This window comes from Cottoperca gobio, chromosome 16 (assembly GCF_900634415.1).
Source record: "Cottoperca gobio chromosome 16, fCotGob3.1, whole genome shotgun sequence".
NCBI lineage: Eukaryota > Metazoa > Chordata > Actinopteri > Perciformes > Bovichtidae > Cottoperca > Cottoperca gobio.
Genome location: NC_041370.1, coordinates 17165246 through 17184896, shown reverse-complemented (window position 1 = coordinate 17184896; position 19651 = coordinate 17165246). Strand labels below are relative to the sequence as shown.

At 38.5% G+C, this 19651-nt stretch overlaps 3 protein-coding genes across 10 annotated transcripts in view; 2 read left to right on the top strand and 1 right to left on the bottom strand.

The window, feature by feature from the left end:
- Positions 1 to 457: 457 nt before the first annotated feature.
- On the top strand, positions 458 to 6043 carry cmc1 (C-x(9)-C motif containing 1). The gene is made up of 4 exons (XM_029450818.1): positions 458 to 587; positions 1082 to 1174; positions 5626 to 5716; positions 5885 to 6043. Exons 1-4 carry the CDS (start codon positions 569 to 571, stop codon positions 6003 to 6005), a joined length of 324 nt encoding a protein of 107 aa, XP_029306678.1. The 5' UTR covers positions 458 to 568; the 3' UTR covers positions 6006 to 6043.
- A 682-nt stretch (positions 6044 to 6725) lies between these two features.
- Positions 6726 to 19290, bottom strand: azi2 (5-azacytidine induced 2). 2 transcript variants are annotated; one of them, XM_029450816.1, is made up of 8 exons: positions 19116 to 19290; positions 16935 to 17191; positions 16321 to 16437; positions 15890 to 15995; positions 14953 to 15086; positions 14404 to 14468; positions 12398 to 12522; positions 6726 to 9821 (listed from the first exon to the last, which is right to left on the bottom strand). In XM_029450816.1, exons 2-8 carry the CDS (start codon positions 17151 to 17153, stop codon positions 9382 to 9384), a joined length of 1206 nt encoding a protein of 401 aa, XP_029306676.1. In that variant the 5' UTR covers positions 17154 to 17191; positions 19116 to 19290; the 3' UTR covers positions 6726 to 9381. The 2 variants fall into 2 exon arrangements, with proteins under 2 accessions (XP_029306676.1, XP_029306677.1); XM_029450817.1 differs by having other exon boundaries at positions 15896 to 15995; positions 19116 to 19289.
- LOC115020821 (RNA-binding motif, single-stranded-interacting protein 3-like) overlaps positions 19177 to 19651 on the top strand; it is a 160160-nt gene continuing 159685 nt past the window's right edge. For 6 of the 7 annotated variants that reach the window (XM_029450813.1, XM_029450810.1, XM_029450811.1 and 3 more), the window contains exon 1: positions 19182 to 19567. The gene's annotated coding sequence lies outside the window, so the exon portion shown is untranslated. Of the gene's footprint in view, positions 19568 to 19651 lie in introns of all 7 variants that reach the window. The other variant, XM_029450814.1, reaches the window with a different exon arrangement.

Here is a 19651-nt window from a genome sequence, read left to right as displayed (position 1 = left end):
ATAAGCAATTAAAATTAAATTAACGGAAGCAAGCATTGGTCTTCAATAAATTAGGATCAGACAACATTTCGACATTTTATATATTTCACAACTACACAATTTCACACCATTAAACAAGTACCTTCACTCCCATCCCATCACTCAAAACAATAACCTAATATTTAATGCAATTAAAATCAAAACCCTCAAATGTATTATTATTATTATTCTTATTATTATATTCATAATAATAACCATGATTGCTGTTATGATTATGATTATTATTATATGCCACCACAATAGAGGTTGGATAGTGTTTCTAGTATTATGGGTCTCTTATGAATGGCAAGGACGATAGCATCAGAAACTCCTTTCAACAGAAATGACCAAAGAGAGATAAATCACCACCTCTCTGATATTTAATTTAAGTTTCAAAAATGAAACCTGTTAACTGAGATTTGAATCCGTGTGTAACTCTGGGATTTGTAGTTTCTTACGGTGCGTAACTGCGTCAGCGGAAGTACTTTGAGCGTAGGCGAGATAGGTCACATTGGTTCTGTTTTGTAATGTTTTGAGAGACATTGCCACAATGGAAGCAGCTAACGCAAGTATTAAACATTTTTGTTCTCTTAAATGCTAGACGTGCCCTTCATAACATAATGTTAGCAAAGTATCAAAGCTGTCTCGCTCTTTATACAGCTTTGTTATGCCGCCCGTGCATTCAGGACAGACTACTCAATGTTATGTGGACTCGTGTAGCTAATGTTAGCTAGCATTATTACACTGAAGTGGCTATCTCTACGTAATGGGACATGATACATTATTATTTGTGTCTTCATTAAGTTATATGTTCGCAACATAAATAGAAATGGTCTAAAAGTTGATCATATAAGCATTGAATACTGTTTTGTCGTCTTCGTGAATGTTAATGAATAACAGAGATGTAGCCTCAGAATATGTCTCACGTGTGAGTATTGAAGCAATAATGAAAAGATGAGAGGCACGAACTAATGATGATGCTGACCATGTATCTGATGGGTTACCTGTATATGTATCTGATGGGTTACCTGTGTATCTGTGTCTGTTTGCCCTGCTTCCTCAGAGGAGATCCCACTGAGGCATGTGGAGACAGATGTCCTGATCCCCAAAATGATGAGGGAGAAAGCCAAGGAGATCTGTGTTGAGAAAGTTGAAGGTGTGTGTGTGTGTGTGTGTGTGTGTGTGTGTGTGTGTGTGTGTGTGTGTGTGTGTGTGTGTGTGTGTGTGTGTGTGTGTGTCAAACTTATACTCATTAAATAAATCTCTAGGACGAATAACTTTTTACAATAGCTTTAAGTAATATTTACACAAGACATTAAATCACATTTTCTTGACAAATTTTGTAGATTGATTACATTTATTTTTTGTTTATTTGTTTGGTTAATTAATTAGTTCACAAGTATGATGCTATTTTGATTAATTAGTAATTATTTTAGTGACACATAGTCTTGTTAAATTCATGCCCATAAGACTATTTTATAACGTTTTTCAACAAAAACGTGTATGGCTGTCCAGTCTAAGTCTATAACCATACTGTCAATAAGTATGGTGTTTTTCTCATAGCAGACATGTCTTAGCAGGAAAAGCACAGGTGTATTTAATGATATTAATTAAGACTGCACTCAATTTAGGTGAGGCATTTCCTGGTCCTTGGTATTGTGCATCCTGGCTCACAACAATGGCTTCATGGAAGTGAGTCATCGTTAACAAAATCACCTGTGCTTTTCCTGCGATGACGGGTCAAAATCTGCTGTGAAAAAGGGTAAATCAGTATCAATGGTTACTGAACAATGATGGTCACAACACTGATATCACAGTTATATTCACAAATATAGTTGGTCTTCAATAAGACCCTGAGATCCTTCGTAGTGCCTGCATTAGGGCCGGGCAATATATTGATATTATATCGATATTGTGATATGAGACTAGATACCGTCTTATGTTTTAAATATCCTAAGTGTTGTCTTTTCCTAGTTTCAGAGGATGCATTGCAGTAATGTAAGTTTCTGAACTTACATTACTGTTTTAGCTGTTATTATTAACCCACCCGTTCATTATATACACATCACTGATAATTATTTTGTGAAAGCACCAATGGTCAACCCTACAATATTGTCACAACATCGATATCGAGGTATTTGGTCAAAAATATCGTTACGTTTGATTTTCTCCATATCGCCCAGCCTGCATTCATTGGTAGATCTGTAATAAAACTAATTGTTTGTTCAATTAAATGAACTAATCCTCAATAAAACCCTCTGTTAGTCAACTAAGAATGTTATTATACATACATAATGAGGTTGTATTGAGTAATTATTCTAATGTTTTGTCTACACAATAGGCCTTTTTAAAGGAAAACATTTTGACATGCGTATCACAGTAGCAAAAGCATTTATAAATAATACGATTAATGATGGTTGAATTCCATTTAGCTACTTCCTGTTCAGGCTTACTGGGACATTTGAATAGAACAATGTTATTAGTAACCCCTGTGCTTTTCCTACTATGACAAGTCTGCTGTGAAAAAGACATATTTTATCAGTGAGGGTAGACAAAACATTAAAAACACTTCTCAGTACAATACATTTCAACAGCTCTCTGACCATAAAGTTGAGTCTAAAACAAAAATTGGAGTTAAAAGACCCCTCAACATTATAAGATTCATAAAGGTAGGATTTATATGTATTGTAAATAATAAACTGGCAACTGAGTGTATCCTGTATTATAAATGCAATATAAACTTGACAAAATACTGTCGTACTGACTGATGTACTGACTAAGAAATTGTAGATTTTGGAAGCCATAAAACAATATCAAAGTTTTCAGATATTATGAACATAAGGTTAATTCATGTTTCCTTATTAATTGTTTAACCGCTTCAGGCGGGAGTCTGCTTATAATAGCCTGTTCCCCACACTTTTTGTCTGAGTATGTGTGACTCCACAACTATCCTATATTAAGGTTACATAGGCAATCTAACAGAAAATAAGACTGCAGGGCATGAAGTCTGTTGTTATTTTAATCACAACTGTAGCCGTAAAAACCTCACTTTCACACTAAAGGTGGATTATTAAGGTATTTAAGGTTATAATTCCTTTTCAACATCTGTAGATCTTAATCTGCAACTCTTCATTTATTGGTTTGGAGGCGTTTAAAACAGTATATCTGTCTCCTGGACCTTGTTTTTTTCCTGTCTCTTTTAACTCTTTTTGGCTAAAATGTTTCCCATCACCGTGAACACCCACTTCTTGAGTCCTTGTTTTAATTTCTCTGAAATGAGGAGCAGGCCAATTGGCGTAACATTAGTTAACACTTCATCTGCTTGGAAATGCTGGCTGCAGCTTTGCTCACGTATGCCTCGTCTACAGCAGCAACACATCAGCCAGATAATGACTAGGTTTTGCGGTTTCATAAAATCTGGCGACAGCCTGTAAGAGCCAATGTACTGCTCACGTGTGGAGACGGTGCACATGCAGCTTAAGGTGATGGGACAGATAGTGGCTGTGTGGGTAGTGGAAACCCCCCTCGCATTACTTGCTTCTCGTCCCACTCATTTTCACACCTCCATGTCCGCCCTCTACCATTTTATTGTGTATGTTTGTGTCTGCACTGGGCCCCACGCATGAGCTTCTATGATTGTGTTTTTACAAAGAAAAGTAAAAAAAACAGACAAAGAGAATCTAGTTGTATGTTTTCCTGTGTGATCTGTATCTGCATACATGCCTCTGAACACCCCTCAGAGGTGTATTGCAGGCTTTGTTGTTCAACCAGACAAGTACTATTGACCTGTACAAAACATCTTTGTAGTTTTATTTTTCCTATTGCGTTGATATTCATGTCGGTACTCTTGCGCGTCTTTCAGAATCAACCATTTCAACAACCCACATACTCACTGAGCAACCACTTTCACATTGACATTACTTCACACTCATTTACATCAACACTGTGGTGATTGTACTGTAAATGCTCTTATTCTGTCTAATCTTGTACTAATTGTTATGTTTTTGCTGTGAAGCACTTTGGGCTGCACTTCTTGTATGAAAGGTGCTATACAAATAAAGCTGCTTATTATTATTATTATTATTATTATTATTATTATTATTGGCTACTGTTAAAACTTTGCTTAGATTTGCCGAAAGCTACTTTGTTGTAAATTGAATTCATTAGGCTTGTGTCTGGATCCCAACATCCAAAATATGTGAGACTGTCATTTTCCCAATGGCATACTTTAAGTTACTTTTTGATTATTAATTCATTTCATTATTCAGAAATGCATAAATCTTGCTCAAATCCTGATTTTCAGTTTTCTTTAATTGTGTGTCAGAGGTTTACACCTTGCTATCTTCCTCTAAAGCTCCAATTCTCCTTAAACGTTAAATCTCCTAGCTTCTGCTTTTTACTAACTGCCAAACTACACTTCTGCATCTTTAAAACTGGCAACCAAGTGAAGGTGGCATCACACCTTTCTTTAGAAGGGCCTTTGATGACATGGTCTCGTATTTGTCGTTGGTGTAGCTGCGATCAGAAAGGCAACCCTCTGCAGCCGCTATTAGTACCATGGGACAGGGATGAGGCGTTCGCTGATTAGATTAGTCGCACTGTTCTGCTTCTCGAAATTGGTTTTGCCGTTTTTCACAACTGCATCCTGATGAAAGTGTCTGTGTGATAACAATACTGATGCCACTGATAAAAGTATTTATGATGTCAGTTGATTGAAAGGGGACATGGCATGGGAGGACAGTGTTTTTAATTAAATCCTGGAGAAAGCGCTTGCTAACAAGGTGAAGACTCTGTGTTCAACACCTTGTTTACGACAAGGACCTTGCACGTTTAATCTGGAATAAACCACTATCCGGGGCATACTGTCGCTGATGCAGCCTTGTGGACGGGCTTAAAGTTAACGATCACCATATTTAGTGTTCGCCACTTTTTCTCTCAAAAACATCCAGATAGGAAAGAAGGAGAGGTAGGATTGCATGTCAACCTTACAGGGAAACAAATTACACTCTGACTATAAAGTCTCAGGTAGGAGGACAAACACCAGCAACACAGAATGTGCTTACCTCACTTGGACCTGACAGCAAAATATAGAAACACATCTACAGAGTGAATACCCTGCGGAAATAGCAGGCTAACAGCAAGAAAGTCAAAGAGGATGAACATAGGCCACCACATTTATAGCTGGGACTCGCAGGTTGTCCACACGTAGCTAAACCTATATTTCATTCTTGTGGATACAAATGTTTATATATGCGGGCGGTGGACTGACTGTTACAGAGCCAATGTGGAAACTTGCCGACCACTAATACAACCACTCTGTGGCCTGTATAGCTCAGTTCAGGCCTTGTGTGAACAAGGAAACAAGTTTCAGTTTGATAAGAGGCTTGGCACCCTAACCCATGACCAGGTTCCTTCTTGTGGTGGAGTGCTCAGATGAGGCCCATCTTGGTTTGCTTTTGTGTTTGTACTCTAGGATAAAATCGTATGAGGAAAAGGAAGGATGTTAATTCATTTGAAAGTTATATTAATGCATTTTCAGTTTGCTGCTATTGTACATGTTGAACCTGTTCCTCTGCTAATTTTACCCTCTCTATCACCTCCCTCCAGCCTTCAACCACTGCTGTAAAGAGTCCGGTTTCTTCATGGTGTTCAAGTGTCGAGAGCAGAATGCAGCACTGAAGGAATGTCTGACGTTACAGTGAGTATTTTGCAATTTTCTCTGCAAACACTTGGCATCCCACCATCATCTTTGACATCGAGTCATGTCTCGGTAGTCTGAAAACATACAATCACTTATCAAAATGAGTCTTACAAGGCTACATTAATTTTCTGTAAAATACAAACTGTACCTTCTGTCTTCCTCCAGCTACAAGGACCCTGCGTTCTATGAACTGTGTAAGCAGGAGTACATCCAAGAGAAACTGGAGTTTCTGAGGACAGGGGTCCCATCAAAGAACAGGAAACAAAAACTCCCAGTTAGCATGTAATGAACAACATGACACACAATCAACCCCCCCCCCCCCCCCCACTTGGAAGGTGAATGTGTGGAGTGTGAGGCTCTGGTCAGAACCAGCACCATGTCCTGCACAGCCAGGATACATGTTCATCTTGCAGGGTTTATTGCTCTTTAAGGAATAAGACGGTGCATTGTATTTAAATCTGAGGAGTGGCTGAAATTAGTTTGGTGTATAATCAAAATAATGGCTATTTGTTTTGTTCTGTATATTTGCAAAATGTTTTTTGTCAGATGGCCAGAATTATATTGATTTGAACCAGTGGCATTTACATTACATTTACCTATGAGCTTATTGATGGATAGAATATATATATATATATATATATATATATATATATATATATATATATATATATCTGATCATTCAGTCACCTTCTGCACGTCCACCTGGAAGATGCTGGTTGGTTGTCTTTACAGCTTGTGCAGTGTATATAAGAGACATCTGACATCTCACAATGAAGCGTGTGATCATGTAACGTATACAATTAAATTTAAAACTTAATGATAATAAAAATGCAGTTGCAGTAAAGTGTAATTCTGTGGTAAATTAGACAAAACATGAATTGTTCATAATTGCATTTTGTTTTATTGTATGTATTTCATAGAGGTTTGAACATGCTCGACACATCATTCATCCAGTGTGTTCAAAGGTAGCTGGGAATTTCTAAGTTTTTCTTTTTTCCATGTGTCGCTCTTTCATTCGTACAGCTGCGGTTAAACGTTTTCTGTTTTGTATTTAGATATTGACAGTGAGCTGAGCATCAGCATTAGTCAGACCACACTAACAGAACAGTCTGCTGCTAAGTTAACTTCTAAAACACATTACTTTATTTAATCCGTTTATTTTTTGTGAGAAACAATTTCAAAATTAAATGTTTGTTCATTTTTGTGTCTTTGATTTTCATGAGACAAGATGGTTCAGGCTCATATCTCATATGTTCTTTGTTCTATATCTAATTCAAAGAACCAACAAAGGCACATTATGAGTGAAGGTACCAGCGAGTTACTGTCATGGGATATCCTTGTAATATAAAGAGTAGTTATCTCCTGGCTCCATTAATGTTTTCTCTCGTTCTCTTTATGGCGACAGCTGATTGACTCCACAACTGTTGGTTTGACATTTGACATTATTGAAAACATATTACAGATTTCTCTTTCAAAGTAGTGTGTAATAATAAATGGCAAATGCCAATCTTGTTTCCAGAGCCTAAATTATGTTTTTAAATTGAGAGAAAAGCAGCAAATCCTCACATTGAGAAGTCTGAACCTGGAAAAGTTTGGCATTTTTAATGGACACATGATTTGAACCATTAGTTGATCAAATATGAAAATCAGAGTTGAAACATTGGATGTTTCAGCACTAGTGTGGAGGCCTTGTGAAGGACTGCATCATCTGTAGCAGAGACATTAAGTGTCAAATAAATGTGGACCGGAAGGTTATTGCTGGTTTCAACTGTTAAGTATCTTGATATGCAAAAACCAAAGCATCTTCTTGATTAAAATATGATGCGACAGAGGAACCTCACACAGTCACTTCCTTTCCTTTGTTTAATTGATCATATTTACAAACAGTCTGAAGTGCAGTAAATCTAAAATATAATCCATATCTACTGTACATTGCATTTTGGTTTGCAAATTGTTTACAGAAGTATGAAACTACTGCTGTAACATAACATTTCTTAAAAATGAACAAAAAGACCACAGTTATGGAACAGAAAATGGAAAAAGTAAAAGTATTTTCAACAACCATGGGCCTTTGTGCTTTGTGCACCTATTTGTCATGTCACAGCTCACATTTCTTCAGGTTTATAGACTTATTGTCTTGTCACCATCGGAGACAACTCTTATACACATCAGAAGCCGGGGGGAGGAAAAAAACAACTATGGTTTGGAGTGCAAAACTGCATTTGGCAGAGTACTGAAGCCCACCATATACATTTATACAAATATGCACATTGTTCCCTCAGTGTATCTTTGTATTCTACTCATAATGTGTTTTCTTTTGTACATCCTTCAGATGTTTATACTCCGACTTATAAAGAGAAATCAAAGAGAAACATCCCTCCTCACACAACAACTTACAAATGTATCATTGATTAACATCAGCACAGTACAGTTTAGATACATCTTTTTTTTTTTAGAACTCCAAATCTCTACAAACCTAAATCAGGTTTCCACCTTAATCACATTTCAAATACACGAGAGTGTGAAGCATTTTCCAGGAGTCCTTCAAACCAACAATGCACAGCTTTGCATCTCACATGTCCCTTTACAACTGAGAAAAGAAAACAACACAAGAGATATTGTCTGACAGTAGTTCTGAACATGTGATAACAGGCAGGTTTTAGGGAGGCTTGCTTGATTTGTAACATTTCTGTGAAAATCTTTGAAACAACAGTTGAACCTTTTCTGGTGCCAGTGAGGGTGCAGTGTTTTATTTCAGAAAGCGATACATTTTTAGATTAATGTTATTATTTGCTACTCATTACACAATATCCTCAAAAATCCAAATACTGCAAGTGCATTCTCAAAAATGATTTGGTGAGCATAGCTAGATTGACAGCCTACTTTGATATTGATCCATAAGAGCGTTAATAAAAACGAAAGATTTGAGAAGAAACAATAAAAAAAGATGTCATTTGGTAGCTGTTAAAATCTGATTATCTCCATCACAGTAACAATCACATCAAGTCCTCATACCTACTCATCTCCTTCACACGATCATGAGACATACATGGGACTACATACCTTGTTTACTTTACAGCGATCAAATGTAAAAAGACTTGCATTGGAAGAGTACAGTTTTACAAATTCTAGTACAATGCTGTGGCCCCAGTGATCACCGGCCACAGTGAATGGAGAAAGAGGCCCTTTGAGCCCTATTACGTTTATTATGACAATATACAGATACAGGCAGGCGAAAGATGCCCACATAATCTGCACACAGGCACACTCTGTTTGATGTGTGTATATGCACACACAGAAATAAAACTGCTTGCACACACTTATGCATGTGCATACAAGGACACATACACACTGACAGACTATTTTATTCTGCTGAGGGTCACTCGTCAAATGTTCCTCTGCAATGTCCGATGTGTTCACCGATGCGGTGTGCAGAGATAGCGATGAGTTTACAGAGTCTTTACCTCAGAAAGGCCTCCTCTGGCCACAATTAGTTCCCACAACCAGCAGGTCCAGTGCAGTCCAGCCAAGAGGAGTGGTCTTCTCAACTTAAGGCAGGTTAGGTGGTAGCTATGTGGCAGGGTTGGAGAGTCCATTCATTCATCCATTTGTTTATTTTCCGTCCAATTAGACACTATTTAATCATCCCATCGAAGTTCCTCTCAATAGGGCTTGGCCCACTCGGCATTGGGAGGGCTCCTGGGACAGCAGTTTCCAATTGATGATGAGAAGTTGGATGCAGCGGAGTGTCCCTCCCAGAACATGGCGTCACTGGGTTTGGGGGGGCTGGGGAAGGACCGCGAGCTGTCATCCAGGGAAGCTTGGTTCAGGGGAGGCGGGGGCAGGACGGCAGAGCAGGTGTCGCTGCCAACCAGAGCCTCTCCTGAACAGCTCTGGGAGGGCCAGGGCCCATTGTACCAGCAGTCCTCCCTCAGGCTGTCCGGCAGCAGGGTGCCTGACTGTCCGCCAACAGGGGGGCAGGGGCGGCCGGAGCACGAGGGGAGTGGGGGGGCACTAGGGGGGCGAGGCACGGACGCCCGGGGAACTGCGTGGTTGTTCTTTTCCACGTCGTCCAGACACTGGACTGGAACTGTGGAGGCAGCTAGAGACAGAGAGAGGGTGAGGCGATGGAAGGGGAGAGGGAGGAAAGAGAGCAAAAGGCAAAAAGAAAGTTGGCTGTAGTCATATAAATTGTTGAAAAAAAAAATGCTTATGAGAGCCTGACAATATTTGAAAAACATATTGTGACTATTCTTCCTTTTGGTAATGATAGTATATTAATATTATTGCTGTATTGAAACCTGTTCATTGCCAAAAGTTAACACTGGATGCTCAATCAGATTCTTGCTTCTTCTTACTTATTCTTTTTTGTTAAGTTTTACACAAGATTATATTTAGACAAAGTTATTGTATGGCTGAGAAGATAGAATGAAAAATGTAAAAAAAAAAAGCTTTTCACTACCTTAATTTTTTGGCATACAGTTCAATTTGAGTGCACTTCAACTGCAACTGTAGACACATTGATAGAGCACAAAGGTTATGGGTGGGATATACTGAAGGATAATTCAAAGCAACGTATTCTTTATGTGTGAAGAGTTGATAATTAGCATTAACTACTGAACATATCTGCATTATTAAAAGCTATATGTTAAAAATGGATATCCCTTCACATTTACTTCTTTACTAGCTTTCAGCTCATTTCTACCATCCATTATAAGTAGACACAAAACAAAGAAGTGACATGCTGGAGGGCAATTTTGATTTTGGTAAGACTTTAAATTGGATAAATTGTAATCTATATTTCTATGTATAAGGTGGTGTGAAAAGTGATTTGTCTTTTTAACATCATCATGTCTGTATAATCCAGTTGGCAGCATAAATAAAGCCATCTTCTCTTTCCTCCAACACAGGACTCATTTTGTATTTGGCACCACGATCGCACCTCTGTTCTTATAGACACGTGGATTAAACTTCAGTTTCTAAAGAGATTAAAGAATTCCAAGGTGCGTTCAACAAGCCCTCCTGATCCCTCACTAGATAATGGGCCTTATCGTGTAAAAACAGAGATGCATGCAGCGGTATGCGCATTGCACAATAAAACCTCTGCAGCATGTAAATATCACTGCCTGAGCGTCAGGAAATATCCACGATAATAATTAGGTTTTGTTCAACAAATCAAACAAACCAAACCACACTTTTACTCTGTACAAAGCATATCAATACACAAATCAGATGTCCTAATCTCACACACACACACACACACACACACATATCACTGCGTTGCTATCAAATCATTTTGAGCGAATAATAAAGTTTAAATGAGTATCTCCTCCCGCTATTTTCCCCTACCTCTCTCCATCCACACATCATCTATCATCTATCCCTCCCCGCTACTCTTCCATGAGAGGGTCTCCTGAGTGTAGGATTTGAATAAAAGTGATTCCAAAGGAGGAACATTAGAAGAATACAGATGCACAATATGACTGAATAAATACACCGCTCACCCCCCTTTCATTTTTGCCACTCCTGCTTTCCTTATTTCTCCATCTGTCTCATCTAAGTTACAGGATTACCCTGTTATTCAGAGGAATAAATAGGCCAAGATTTATTTCCTTGCCATATGTCGTTCTAATTTTCACCTCCTAGTCTCTTCTTCTGACACTTCGAGGGAATTGATAACAGAGGTAATCTCTCCACGGTAGAACACACCATCACAGAGGGAGGGGAGAGGCGGGACAGACTATTTCATGATGTCCTTTATCAAAGTGTTTGAGTACTTTGATAATATCCACAGTCTTATCACACCCTTACACACATTGCAACAAGGAGCAGCAGGAGAGATCTTCTCAGTAAGTAGTACTTCTTCTCAGAAAAGCCTTCCCCTAACAGAAGAGAGGCAGCAGTAAGCCCCTTCTTTCGTTTGATGTTAACCACATTAGTTCCTGTGTAGAGAAGCGAGGTTTGAATTCCAGCCACTATACTTAAAGTGCACATAAATCTGACACTATATGTGAACAGATATGTGAACGTCCAGATCTTTATTTCACTCCCTCAGGTTGGCCATGAATGAAAAAACTCTAACTATAGTTTTTAACTTCACATTGTATTGTGCTCATCATTCAGTTTCTGGTCTAGTCCAATTTAATCTTTATGTCACTTAAAATCTAAATGAAAGCCTCTTCAAAAAAGGTGTTATGCAATATGCAAAGTTTAGTTTGAATTTTTAAGAGGGGTACGGCAAGCTTTCTTTTTTAATGTGTCCAATACAATCAGGTTGGACTCAGATGTGCAACAGGTTCAACGCAAAAGTAAATATATATTATGACACTTGTATGTGCGACGTTAACAAAGGTTAGTGTAGTCTACACCAGAAACATATGTTTTTATATAATGCACATGTCATCCTTTTTATTGAGGAAAGTGTCTAAACATTTACCTGGACCCTTTAGGTAAAAGCAGATTTGTTTATGCTAGTCTGGGAAACTTGAGTTACCTGATAAAACATCTAAAGTCACTGAACCTTTGTAGGGGATATAGGGGTATAGGGGAATCAGGATGTTCCTTAAGTACAGAAATGAATAAATTGTATTCAAATATACGGCAACAATGGCACCACCCGGAGTGTGCCCACACGCACGCGTGTGTGTGTGTGTGTGTGTGTGTGTGTGTGTGTCTCACCTTGTCTTGTCTCACTGATGAGTGGCCTGAGCTTCCTGATCAGGCCCGTTTGGTGCTTCAGCTCTGAATGGAGACGAGTGACCTCGCAGCTCAGAGCCTCGTACGTCTGCTGCATGTTCCTCTCCCTGCAGGACAACATTTCAATTATGACAAAACATCTCACAAGGTAAAATATCCTTGATATTATTGTACTTAGTTACTCAGGGAATGTTTCATTTCACCTGTTTGTTGACATATGATGTATAACTGGCACATAAGACTTTAATTTGGTCAACATTTGTAGGATATATAAATCATGAAAACCTAATCCATTAAGCACATTAGAGAAACTCCTGAAGAGGCTTGTTTCTTCGTGATGACTGGAATTCTGATAAATGCTTTGTTTCTTTGCCGATTCGTTTAACATCGTCACCGACTGTGTCGATTTAAAAGCACAGCGGAGCATCATAGATGTTGAGCATATTTCACTTAAGAGCATAAAGCATATTTAGGCTATATTTCATTAACTTGCAAAGGAAAAACACTTCCTCACACTAACAATGATGCCATTCTTGACACAAAAAGAGCAAACTGTATTGATGGATTAAATGCTTAACCACCCAGTGGCATCATCTGCATTAAAAACCAAAAAGAAAGTGAAGGTATTTGAGGAAACACCTACAAACTGTCCTATCCACACCTTATGTAAAGACGCAAAATCTCATCAACACTTAGCGGAAACTTGAAACAGCTGCCTATAACAGGAAAAAAAACACTGTGAGGAAGAACTGAAGCTTTTCATGAAACTAACACCATTTGAAAACTGCAGACATGTGAAACAATTATCATGCAGCACAATAGAGGAGAATAGAATTTTCTGCATCTACATCTGAGGTTATCTGCATATCATAGGCTGCTATGCAGAGTTCATATGTGTAAAGCTGCACCCTCCTCTAGTGGCCGAAGGGGACAATTACAACACCAGCAGTCACCATGGAGTTTATAACAGTGACATCACATCCCACTGTAACAATACACCACCGAACCATCGTCGTCTCATGTAGCAGCATGCCATTTGTCACAAACCTGCAAACTTCTTTGACTTTCTTACACATTTTTACAGAATCACTGTGGGGTTTTAGCCACATGACTAAATGACGCTTAGAATTATTTTCTAGGAAGCAACTGAATTCACTCACAGTTGTGCACGATGTAAAGCCTGTCATCTGAAGTCATGATATTTGTTGCATTTACAGTTGAAAACCTAGATAGGAGATGTCTTCTGTGTGTATTGTATAGCTTCCTGCATTAAAAAGCTTGTTACTTATCAGTTGACTTTGATGTCTCCAGAGTCTACATGATGGTAAATAAATGAAAATTGAGAAGCTGAATGAGAAGCAAATGAAAAACAATAATGAACACTTTATTTCTCTATTGTTTATACTGGTGGTTGCTTATGATGACTATGACTAGGGTTGCAAAGGGTAATTGTCTGGATATTTTTCAAGCAAAGCTGGGATATTTTGGAAAACCTTTTTTTATTTCAATATAATAAACATACCTTTTAAAATACACATAAAATCAGAGTCTGACATCGAGGAAGTCCAAGGAGAGCATATAAGACCCGAGAGGAAAATCAATTCTTTGGAGGTCATAGTGTTTTTGTTGTTGTTGTTCAATACAATTGCAAATTAAACATCTAATTTATATTGATTATATTGATTATATTGATGTTTAATTTATACTAGAATGTTATGTGTGCTTATGATATGGTAAAATGTTTGTTTTATTATCTGCAGATGACATGGTAAATACAGCCTCTATACAACCTCTATATTACCATTTTATTCACGCTATTTCCTGGAATATTCCCAGAATTTTGCAGCCCCAACGATCACCAACTGAAGGATCCTCATAATTTCATGTAGCACTGCATCAGTGCTTACATGCTGATATTTGGTCACTGAAATGAGTGTTGGGCACTGAATTGGCAGCCACTCTTAAATGACATTCATAAAACACTTTACCTTGCATTATATTTTGCATCACAGATCTGGTCCAAGTCTGGTCCGTTAAGGCCAAGGGGTTCCTCCTAAAACAGAGTCAAGTTATGCAAAAGAGAGAGTGGGGATGGTGAGTGATGTTGTATCGAGTATTTTTTAATTTTTTATTATAGCATAACTCATGACTCTTCTACCCATAGTACCTTTCCTTTAAAGAAAATATAAAACATGTTACAGGCTTCCACTGTGGGATTTATTTTTTAATAATTATCTACATACTCAATACTCCAACTGTTTCTGTTTCTTTCTGAAGAAAGGAACTTTCCTGCTGTCACAGATCATGTATATCCACCCCTGCTCGTTGTCCTCAGTCCCACTTCTCTCTCCTGCTCTGTTCCCAGTGTCACCCTCTCTCGCTCTGCTCTAACGCCTCTCCTCTAGTTACACCAAATCTCTCCAACACCAGCGCTGCTCTCTCCAGTCCCTCTCATCTTCTCCCTTATTTTCTCTGTCCCCATTTTTGTTTCTTATCCTCTCATTTCTGATAAACCCTTTCCTCCCACCTTCACTTACCCCACTTCTCTCCAGCAGTCTACTGTTTTCCAGTGTCACTTTCTCCAGATCCTTCTGCAGTTTGTGGATCTTTAGCTCAGTGCTGATCCTGTCCACCGACCAGTAGTCCTGAGGGCTGTTCAAGCTCTTAATCACTGGACACACACAGGAAGAAAAGAGCTATTGAACTGGAAAAGGTAATGCAGTTAAATAAACAGCAATGCACTTATAGCCACATACAGTAGCTAATATATGGTTTTGCACAGCGGTGAAAGAAGTGTTCAGATTATATGAAATTAGTAAATCCAACGACAACCGTGTAAAAACATTCCAGTACAAGTCAAAGTCCTGCATTAAAATAATATAGAAGGATAATCAGTGTAAAAAAATGTATTTAAAAAAGTGCTGCTTGTGAAATGGCCCTTTTCCAAACACTATAATATTACATTACAATTACATTACTGGATTATTTCAATTAATGCATAACAGTATTTCAATGTCGTGTCATTTTCTATAAATGTATCAGATGTATCTATAAGGTTTATTAATGTAAAATCTTGATTTGAAAACAACTACAGTGTAGCTGTCACATAAATAAAGTTCAATAGGTCTAAAATCTAGTGTAGTAGAAGTGTAATTAGGTAATTAATGACTTTTCACCCCTGGTTTTATATGCCATACTTCAGATTTTATACAGTAGCGTAGTATTGGCTTTGCCCCACAGAACTCATTATAAAATATTTCAACACATAATAAATGTATAATATCATCTCACTTTCCTTTTGTTGTAAATCATACACATATAAAAGTACTTTACAAACACACGTACACACAAGTGAAGCAAATGTATACTACTGTATGTGTTTTATTTAGAGCATTAAACTAATTCCATTGTTCATGCAGTGTCTGAAGGACTGCTCGGCTGGTTTGTGAGCAGAAGCAGCCCTGTGTGTTCTACCTGTACCATGACTGGTCTCCATCTCCGTCCTCAGCTGAAGCAGCTCCAACTCTTTGGCCTGCAGCTGCTCCGTCAGCAACCTCTCACTCTCACTCTTCTCCTTTTTCTGACAGAGGAAGAGTGGAGACAGTGAGGTAGAGGGGGAGGAAGACGAAGGGAGAGTCAGCATTCAGACCAATTCACCAAACTCTCTCTCGCTCTCTTTTGGCTCCGGCTAAGATCAGTGCACCTGCGCTGTATTTGTGTTATGATATCATAAGCTTGGTCCTTCTACTTAGGTTTTGAATCAAAATTACAGCAGAATTAGTCACAAAAAAAAATCTTTAATCCTTCTTATACTTATACAGTGCTTTCAGGTTTGCACCATACTTGATCTTTGTTCCAGGCTCTAGTCAGTTTGATGAAAATGTTTAATTAATTAGTAAACGCACCAGTTTGTTAAGCTCCAGCTGCAGGTCCTCCTTCTCTATATAGATACCTCGGTAAGCACTGAAGGCCTTGTTCACGTACTGGGGACTCTCTGATGGAGGAGCCTCCGGCCTGAACAGCTACAGTGGAGATAGGTAAGGTACACAGAGAAGAGAAGAGTCATACTGTGCCGGCATGTTTGTGCAGTATTTTCACTTTAACCTACCATCTGTATTAAGACCCTTCCTGTTCCAATTTCAGGAGCCAAGTGTAGTGCTCCAGCACATCGTTTGGCAATACCATACTTTTCCAGACCCACTCTCTGTTTTTAGACAGAGCTGATTTATTTCTCATTGTTTTATAGCTTTGACTCTAGGCCAACAATATTAATGATGCTGGCATGCAGACTCTCCCAGAGGCAAATATTTTGTGGATGAATCTGCTGACTTTCTCTGAGCATTTTGTACTTTGTCCATAATTCTGATGTCCTGAAAAACAACAAAACAATCTAAACCTTCCTCTCTGACTTTTTAGCCATCAGGATAACCCGTATGTTCTTTTACTTTCTCCTCACGCTACTGTCTCTTTCTTCTCCTTGCCTCTCTCCCACCATCACCCCTTTCATTTACATCTATACCTTGTCCTCCAGCTGCTTAACCCTCTTCCTCAGCAAGGTATTCTCTCGCTCTGTGTCTCTCAGCCTCTTCTTGATGTCCTCATAGGCCGTGACCAGGGCGAAGTGGGAAGCGACAGATTCATCGCCGGCACACACCGATACAGGACTCTCTCCCGCTGCGGTGTAGGCTGTCTCATGTTTAAGGATGCAAATGTCATCATCCACTGCCAGGGCCTCCATGCCTGCACAGGCCAACTCTGACGCAGATAGAAGAAGACCTGGGGATTACATGGAGAGTTTTTATTTTCAAAGCGATAGATCTCTGCAAAAGCCAAAGACAACGAAATGACTTAATTTAATTAAGTTACATTTGGTTCGACAATTTAAGTTAGCACCGACCATCATAAATCATTTGTATGGCCTTGTGTTATCAATACATTGGCTTGTTAAGCGGCTTAATTTTTGACATTTTAGGGGATTGCTGGCAAATGCTATTTTTTGCACTGCATATCCCACAGATCATTCTGAAATCATACAGTGTCCAAGAGCTGTGACTTTGGTCGGTTCATGACAATGATGGCAGGATGTACAATGCATCACTTCCTGTGTGCAAAATACATTTTCAGAAGGAAAGACGAGAAGTGGAGCACAATGCTTAAAGCTTAAGCTACTGCACCCCAGATATGTTGTTTTGTCTGGATTCAAAAGCAAACTAATAGGCAGAGTTTAAGCTTACATTTAATGGAGTTTTAAAAATTGTAGACCTTTTTTTATTTTTATAAAATTGTCCTAATCTTAAAATAACCTAGTTATTAATTTAATTGTATTACTGGCTGCTGAAATGTTTGTTTGACAGGTGCGTTTTGTTTCATCATTACTTCAAGAGTTTAGCAAAAGGCCTGGAGTGTATTCTAGTGTGAGTGTATACATTTATTTATTGTGCAAAGTTGACTCAACCTTCACCAAACTTTAGTCCTGTGGCTTATTTGAACAGTGTATTCCACATCTTTTTATTTCTTTTATGTATCCATTTGGCTAATACCCAAATGAAGATAAGAATAAAGGTGTGCAAACATCTAAATATTATAATGAAAAGGCATTACAAGATTTGCTGTGGGGTTATAAGATCAATAATAGTCTATGTGAGGTCCATATAGCTGCTGTGAAGAGAAATTTGCAGTTTTGAAAATTGTGGTATCTAGGATATTTGTGTGTACTGTAGTTTAGGCACATGGCCTTGGATATATGGCTGTTTGCCCTATAATAACATAATAATGTACACACAAAAACACAGTATTTGTGAAAAATATTTTCCATAGTGTTAAATACAAAAGGTATAGAGGAGAAAATAGTCTCACAGTGACCTGTTGTTACAGACCAATTGACTCTCAGCAAGAATGTAAGCAGTCCAGTTAGCCAAGCTATCTGAAACAGACATAACCTAAATCCCTAAAACACCCTCCTTGAATCCTATCTGTTCAGAGAAGCTGGGCAACAGATATAGTGCAGCTAATGCTAGTTGATGATGTCAGCATGCAATGATGCAGCAAACACCGAGGAGCCAAGTTTTAAACACTGAAGGCCAAAGCTTTTAGACAAATAAGTTTCAGGACAATAACTTGATATGCTCTTAGATCCAAACCATGGATACAAACCAAGATTAACGCAAACACAGAGCCTCTGACATTAAAGGACGACTTCCGAAAATGGTATGAAATCGAAAGTGACCCCAGTAAGTTAAAACGAAAGTCAACGTACATCTAAAACAAGGGACGAATAGCATCGTCATTTCGTTAGACATTCCTCGATAAAACATGAGAGCTAACGGCTAACCGGGTAATTACAGCCACGAATGGACCTTTTTCCGTTCACAGAGGCATTGGAAAGCAGCCATAATTGGGATGTAAACAATCAATGACTCGTTTGTATATGATGCTAACGTTATGGTGTTAGCTTCCGTGAGCACTGTTGACAACCAACAAAACACATTGACAGGCAGCTATAAAATAAGTTGAAGTAAGAATAACATAAAGCAGACAATGACCTACAGAAAAATGATAAAAGTATCCATAGATTCCGTGATTAAAATGATCGATATGTTGATGATAACAGTTAGCTAGCTCTTAGCTAACGTCTTCTGGCTATTTGTGGCTAGGTGAAGCAAAAGCAGTCGATTATTTTTCACTTTCGACTTTCACTAACCGTGTTAAAAGATGTCCTCAATTAGGTATCAGTTGACCACACAGGATTATCATTTATTCTTGAAAAAAGACGACCTGTTTCCCGAAGAAAAACAAAGAGAAGAGGATGGACTCTCGCACCGTGTCAGAACTGACAGGTGAGGAAACAAAAACTTCCGGGAGTCACTTGACTGCTAAAGTCCTTTCAAAATAAACGCACGATGTAAATAGAAGTCAACGTACGATGAGTTATATTACCCTTGACCGCTCGTGACATACTAGTTTCTGCACGTCGACGAAGAAGATAATATAATTAACGCGATTTAACGTTAGTTGGACATGTTAAAAACTGTTTAGAAAAATTAATACACTTATTTGACTGACAAAAAAAAACCCGTTAAGCGCCTTCAGTCGGTAATGTCTGCGTACAGAGTTGACACATTGATGACCTGGGGAAGAGTAGTGGCTTTACAGGTAAGCGTGTCCTCTGTGGAGCCTGCTTCACTCAACGTACGTTAAATATTACAGTTTGATGTTCCTGTGCGTCACGTGGGTATA